The sequence below is a fragment of the Falco naumanni genome, chromosome Z (assembly GCF_017639655.2).
Source record: "Falco naumanni isolate bFalNau1 chromosome Z, bFalNau1.pat, whole genome shotgun sequence".
NCBI classification, from domain to species: Eukaryota; Metazoa; Chordata; class Aves; order Falconiformes; family Falconidae; genus Falco; species Falco naumanni.
In genome coordinates, this window is record NC_054080.1 from 48,011,663 (window position 1) to 48,019,174 (window position 7,512).

Consider the following 7,512-nt stretch of genomic DNA (forward strand, 5'->3'; position numbering starts at 1 on the left):
CTTTGCTGTTTGCATCTGCCCTGAAATGTTTAACTCATTTAACCTCTCATTAGTATGCCCATACCCTTACTGTGCTACTTCTAGATGCAACAACTCTTACCAACCTGGGTAACAGCTAGATGATCTCTGTGGTTACACTGTACATTTTCTTACTCTTGTGAAGGAGCTCTTTAGAAGGAACATTTTAGAGAAAAGCAAATTCCCAATTATCTAGAGAGAATAGAAGCTATTTTTTTTCTGGAAGATTAAGAACATAAGATAAATGAAGATTGTCAGTTGGTAGGCATTATGTGGCTCCTGCATTACCTTAGAATTTATGCCAACATTTCAAAAGAACATTTTTTTCTCAGTGGATACTAATGCACAGGCAAATTAAAACATCTTAAGCTTACTTACAGTTTATGTACAGCCCTTGAACAAGAGCTCTCCAGAAAAATGGAGCTGGAAGTCAAGACCAGTGTTTTGATAGCCCACAGTGACACATGATATTTGGAGACATGAGACACTGAGCAATGACACATCTTGGTCACACCTTTTATGCAAAGTTTATTTCACCTATCATCAGGCACCTTACCTTGCCCTGCTTTTCTATAATCCAAACTCTCAGACTCATTTAAAAAGTTTTCCAAGGCTTTTAAATTTGCCTCTATTTGCAAACAGATGAATGGAAAAAATTAATCAGCTCAGCAAACGCTCTGAAGTAGCTCTAACATTCCAGCCCATAACCCAGAGCCCATGACTGGAACAAGCTAAGAGGAAATTGCTTGCCTCCAGCATAATTACAAATAACCATATGGAGTACAACACAGTGCAAGCTTCATTTGCTTTAAAGGGCTTATTCATTTTGTTATGGAATAGCTTAAGAATATACATATTTTAAAAACAATAATAAAATCTCATCTGTTCTGTGAATTTTAATGCCAAAATACAGTCTATTGCTAGGACATACCTACTGCGTGTATGAAGCTCCAAGCAGATTTTAAGGGACTAAAGTATGTCTGCAAAGATAACTATCTAACTACTAGATCCTGAAAATACTGGATGGTGTGAAATATTACCAAACCCACAAATATATGAATGTGTATATTACCTAGGGTAAAAAAAAAAACACAACACAAAACCAAAACAACCCCTTCAACAAATGAATAAACCTATTTCCTCACAAATTTATTTTGGTTATAGTAAACATGAAACAGCACTTGCATTCTTGCCAGAAAAAGAAGTTTGTTTGTAAAAACATTTTAAAAGCACCTCCTAAGACAAGCTGATGGATTTGGACTTAAAAAAATATAACTAAAAATGTGTGCAAAAAATAAAATTTCAAATATGATCTGACAGCAGGTAGAAGCATATCCAAACAACCACCATGAAATGCTTGAGTCACTCAGCCACCTTACTTCCGTGAGTAGTAAGAGACTCTAACAATCTAAATGAATAGGCAATGAACAAATACAGATACCTTATAGCACAAATACTGAAAAAAAAAATTCTGAATGTTTACTAAGGCAGCTGACAAGCTGACTATTTTAAGCAAAAAGACCTAATAAAATAACAGAAGTTATGAAAGCAACAATCTTATGAAATAAAGTCAGGAACTAACACAAATAATAGTCTGAAAGTTTTAAAATACAAAATACACACAGGCAACACTTTATTGTCCTTTAGCAAATATATTATTAAAAAAAATATATATATTCTCAAGCTGCCGTCTTCAGTGATTCCAGCAAAAAGCGTTTGCTATCCTTAAAGACAGATCACATCTGCAAAGTCTGACAGTCTGCCCATACAACTTCAGTCTACTGTTAAAGACAAGTATTTCTAATTGTACTTACAGCTGTAAATCAATTACAGAAGACAAGCATTAAGTTCATATTTAACAGCAAAAAACACTAACTCAATGAACTTCTACACAATCTTTTTGCAAGAACCACAGTCTGCAAAAACTATACCTCAGTCAGGTAAGTTTGAAAAAGCATTATGTGGTAATTTTATATTGCATTGAGTTTTGTTGACACATCTGCACACACCTCCCATTTCAATGCTGCTCACTGGTTCGGAGCTCACATTGCAAAGAGTAAGTATAGTATTAACTTAAGAATGGACCAAAAACCTAAAAGCTGGCTGCCCACTGCTTTGTGTAATGTGAAAAGGAGAAGATGAAAACGGCGAAAAAGCTTTTTCTCAACAAGAATGTGAAAAACTTTCACAACAGCAGCAGCTTATAGAAGAAAAGATCCCCTTTTCCTTCCCTCTCCCCGCCATGCTTGTCTTCTGTTTGCATAGAAAAGGGAATGCTTTGTCTGGTTTTGGTAGGCTCCTGGGTCTATTTGGTTTAGTATTATGTAGAAAAATTCACATTTAAATCATTACAGTTTGTATGCTTTGTGACAAATTCACATGGTTAAGTATTTTACTTCCAGATACCACAGTCACATCTTTTCGTTCAGGACAGGAAAATAAATTTTCCATTTATTTTTAACATTTAACATATCCACCTGTTTCGTATAATTGCATCCCAAAGTTCTAATTTTCTGTAGTCTTCTTTTAGCATGTTTTCATGTTTTCAAGCATTCTTGATAGACAGCACAGCCTCCTCAACATTGTACACTTCCAGACAGCTTACTATTAAGTACCCAACAGTGATGAACTCAGACTTGCTTTTGCAGACTGATGTAACACTGTTTCTTCAAGATGGCAGAAGCATGCTTATTTTTCTCCCAAGTAGAAAAACCTGAGTCCAAATAGAAGCAAGTTTCCTTCAAGTGGATACACAACTATGAAACAACTGATCAGGTCTCCATTTCAGTCTCCATAGTATCAGTCCTTGAAAGGGTTTTAGCTTCTGGTGGAGTCTCTCCATCTCGGCTCTGAATATCAGACAAATCAATAGCAGGCAATGGTGATCTCCAGTATAGGAATGAGTTATACTGACAGAAGTCGTCTTCTTGCTTTGAAAAGAGACAAACAAAAAGGCAACAAAACATTAATGTGTATCACAGCAGTACAAAATAATAAAAAGAAACTTTCATAACCGAAACTGAAACAAGGAGTTATTCAGCTGTTCCGTATTAACAGTTCTTACAATTTTATACAGAAAAAATGTAAGCTATTTCTAAGGAAACTACCATAAAAAAACTCAAGCAAATCACAATTTACTTCTGTCTTTTCAAATATTCTTGTAAAGAACTACTGTGCAACACCTGGGAAATACTTCCGTAACTCCACCAATTTCTTCAACTTGCAATCCTTGCACAGAACAATACCATATAACTTATGGAATTATCAGACTCTGCATACAAAAACTGTTCACTACTTTTTCTTCTCACAATGGTATACAAATTTCATGCACATTTAGAAGCTAGTATTCAGGAAAAGTAAAGCACTGGGTAGTGTTTCTACCACATTCCACTTTTTCTTTTCTGTACCTACATTTTGTATTCAAGTATCCATGAGAAAAATCAAGATCTCTTCTAGGGGCAGGGGGAAGAAACTTTAAGAACTGGTAAGAAGTACCAGAAATACCTTGAAAGAACGTGTTCTTATTTACTATGTTAATATGGCACCACTTTTTTTTAAATTGCTGTTAGAAAACACACTGTTTGTAACCACATGCCGTGGTTTGTGGCAGCATCCAGAGTTTTTACCTACCAGAAGAAAGTGCACGCTCAAGACCTAAGGAGTGACTTGAGAGTTCCTCTTCTTATGTGTATTATGACCATAGGAACGTGCACAGATTTTGTGGTTATAAACAGTAGCCAATCTGTTCCTTCTGGTAGGTAAAAACTCTGGATGCTGCCACAAACCTAAATTAATGCATTTCCACATAATAACGGTTTGTATTTTTCCTAACATACAATCAGAGTCTTTAGTATTTTACTTTAACGTCTCAGCTGTAACAGGTGCTGAACAGAAGTATTTTTAAGATATAAACTGGTATGTCTGTTTTGGTATGGCTCTTGAAAAACTTCATGTTTTGTCTGCTGGCTCTGCAACAGAATAAAAAAATGTAATATTAAAAAAATGGCAGTAAGTATCATCCCTAAACCCTCTCAGATACTGGATGAATGATGCTTCACCCCATTCCCCAAAAGAGAGATATACGTAAATTCACCATCCTTTCATTTAAAAGACTACATATTTCTATTTTTTACCACACAAACCTCTTGTGAACTACAATTTCTTGTACTAGGTAACCTGTTTTTACTACAATCCCCCTGCATAATTCAAGACATCATAATTAAGAGGCATGAAAGGTATAGACATTTCATAGCAGGAAGATGGCTGTATGCCTATGCAGTACTACTAACATGAATTTGCCCACTAGGAAAAGATTGTCTTCAGGAAAAATTAAAGAATCAAAGTTCCCATTAATGGGAACGTAAACCAAAACCAATTACATGATATAGTGCAACAGGAACAGAAGGACGTATTATATGGAAACTGGAAGAAAGCCAAACAATAAGTAGTTCCACATTATTTGCGTAAATACACTAGTAAACTGAAATTTTTGTACTGCACAGCATTAACAACAAACAGTGAAGTGCCAAAGAGAAAGGGAAGATTTTCCAGTTTGTACTGCAACGGGGGCAGCATCGCTCACACAGAACTGTGCAGGGCAGGTGGCTAACAAGTTCTTTGAAACACGTGCCCAGCAATGGAGTTTCAGAAACTTGTCAGCCACCCTTAAAAATTCTCCCCATGTTTAATTCAAACTCCTCTTTTTAAATTTTTATAATTTAATAAATAATTATTTAATTTTAATAAGTTACTGCTCACACTGAGAGAGCTAAGTACTTGAAAGTCAGAACCCCACTGTGCTAGATGCTTCATACCCAGACAGTGAATGAGAGCATCCTTGCTTCTAAGATCATTCTCTTTAACTTTATAACCACAAAAATATGCATACTCTTAATTCTGAGCTCAGACTACACACAGGATTAATTTCAAGAGCATTCAAGTTTCCAGCACAGCAGTATTTCAGTTTATTGGTGTCTCCCAGAAAAATTCAGTGTGAAAATGAACAAGCCCAAGGAGCACAAAAACCACAAGCAGCAAACATTCATACATAAAATGCAAAATAGAATATAAAATATTCACATTCACCCAAGTATCTTTCAGCATAGGTTTTGAGAAGATTTTCTAGTAAGGCAGGTAGCATGCAGCAAGCTCGGGATACAAAGCTCAGTTTCTATGGATGAAGTTGTTCAATTTTTAAGGAGTTAATTTTCCAACTTTAGCTGCAAAGGTGTGCATGCAGTATTTCTTCTCTGGCCAACTGTAATATAATAAGAATTGCTTTTAACTTTAACAAAACCCATGTGAAATTAACAGTATCACGGTCATGCTTATTACTGTAATGGAACTACACAAGCCACAAAAAAGCAAAGAATCCTAACCTACAGCTGTTATTTTCAGAAAGGTGCAAAAATAATAATCAGATATATCTGTGAAAGATTTAAAACATAAAGGTAGGACACAGGGAGGATGGAAGAAACACCTCTTGTCTGACGTTAACCAAGCTTTATTTTAAAGCAAAAACATTTTTTATATAAAACTGTACTTAAGGAAATAACTTGTTAAAAATATAGTCCTACAAAAGTATTTTAAAGAGAAAACCATGCTTTGCTGTGTGGAAAACCTGGGGGCTTACTGCCTTCCTACCACTGCTAAAGCTTACAAAATTACGCCAAACAAGTGAAGAATTCTGCATCGTATCTGTGATGTTCTAACACTGTTCTGGAGATGTTTGTTCTATTTGCTTAATTTTTTTGCTTCAGAAGACACTTGTTCTCTCTTCAAAAATGGAAAGAGACGTGTTTAAAAGTCAAGAGTCTAAAAAGGACATATAATTCCCATAGGGCATTGAATGTTTTCCTCAATTCCTTTGTGCCTTAACTCTACCATCCATCACCAAACCAACCAACTCACCGACCAATCAAACAAGGAAAGCAGAAGGTACAAAGCAGAAGCCTGAGAAAGAAAAGCCACAATTACCTTTAGAGATCATAGATAGGTGTTATACTATCAAAGGCCCCAACTTATGAGAAGCGGAGTTTAAAACTGGAGTTGAAAATCCATCTGACCTGTTAAGACTTTCTGCCACTTCTCTATCACAGGATCAAATACTCTGGCCTTGGTCTTAGTTAAAAGGTCCATGCAGGAGGGAAGGTGCGTTTACATACATCACACTACTACACAGGCACAAAATTTGACCTAGCATTTTATTTTTGCAAAACGAAAACTTCCTCAGTACTGCATTTTGTTTCCTGGCCTGTCGTGTAAAATTCGATCAAGGCCAAGAATGTACAAGAATGTAACTTAACTCACAAGTTAACCAGGAAAGGAACATCAGGAATCGGCTGTGCACTTAAATATATCTAATCATTAAACTGCTGATCCCTTTCCCTTCCCTGACCACCACATTCACTAAACGTTTTGGTTAAAACGTTTAACGTTTTAGAACTCTGGCATCGCCAGAACCTGGTCATCCCTAACAAAAAGTTAAGACAGTTGTCAGACACGGCAGTAAGCCTAACTGCAGCCTCAAACGAAAGAGACTCCATCAAAATAAACCCTCCAAACTTCCAACCACGGCTTCCGATGGGGACATGGCTAAAGAGAAACTGAGTTAAGGCGAACTCCTTAGGCGTTTCCTACCGGTTTTTCGGAGTGTGTGGGGTGAAGCTGGAAGCGCTGCTTCTTTTGGTTCGGGAGAAGAAAAAAGAAAAGAAAGCTTTAAAAGACGCAGGAGCGACGGACAGCGGGAGGCGCAGAGCGGGCTGAGGGTCGCGGCGCCGTGCCCGGCTGAACGCGGGTGGCCCCGCCCGCACGTTCTGCTGCCCCGCCGGGCCCCGGTGACCTCCCGCGGCCCCCCACCCGGCCCAGGGCCCCTCCTCCGGCAGCCGAGCGGCCGGGCACACCGGCGCCGCGCTCCCCGGGGGGGCCGCCGCCGCCTCGCTCCGTTACCTCAGCCGCGGCAGCCCGCTCCTTGACCCGGCCGCCGGCGCGTCCCTCCGCCGACCGCTCGTCCTGGGGCGGCGCGGGCCCGCCGCGCCGTCGCCGCCTGCCGCCCGCGTCCCCCGGCTCGCCGCGGGAGCTGCTCCCCCGCAGCCCGGGCCGCTTGCTCGGCGGCGCCTCGGCCTCCTCCAGCTTCCGCTTCGGGGCGGCCGGGCCGGCGCCCGCCGCTTCGCCCCGGGGCCGCCGCTCGGGCGCGGAGACAGAAGGCGGCGACGGCTCGCGCAGGAGCCGCTTGACGGGCACGTGATATACTAACGGCTCCGCGCGCCGCTTCGCCATGAGGCGGGGGGGGTGGGGCTGAGCGCCGCCGGCTCTGCGGAGCGCGCGTCCCCCCGCAGCCTTACGCACGGCCACGCGCGGCGCAGGGCGCAGGCGCGGCGCGCTGTCCGCCAGACCCACGGCCGGCGGGGCGGGGCGCGTGCCCGGAGGCGGGGACAGGGAGGCGGGAACAAGGAGGCGGGAACGGCGGCGGGGCCGCAGGGCAAAGACCACACG

At 40.9% G+C, this 7,512-nt stretch overlaps 1 protein-coding gene across 1 annotated transcript; it reads right to left on the reverse strand.

Annotated features, from left to right (window-relative positions):
• Positions 1-1,154: 1,154 nt before the first annotated feature.
• Positions 1,155-7,394, reverse strand: CZH9orf40 (chromosome Z C9orf40 homolog). Its single transcript, XM_040579177.1, has 2 exons — positions 6,967-7,394; positions 1,155-2,948 (listed from the first exon to the last, which is right to left on the reverse strand). The coding sequence occupies exons 1-2, from the start codon at positions 7,294-7,296 to the stop codon at positions 2,790-2,792; spliced, it is 489 nt and encodes a 162-aa protein (XP_040435111.1). The 5' UTR covers positions 7,297-7,394; the 3' UTR covers positions 1,155-2,789.
• Positions 7,395-7,512: the final 118 nt, after the last annotated feature.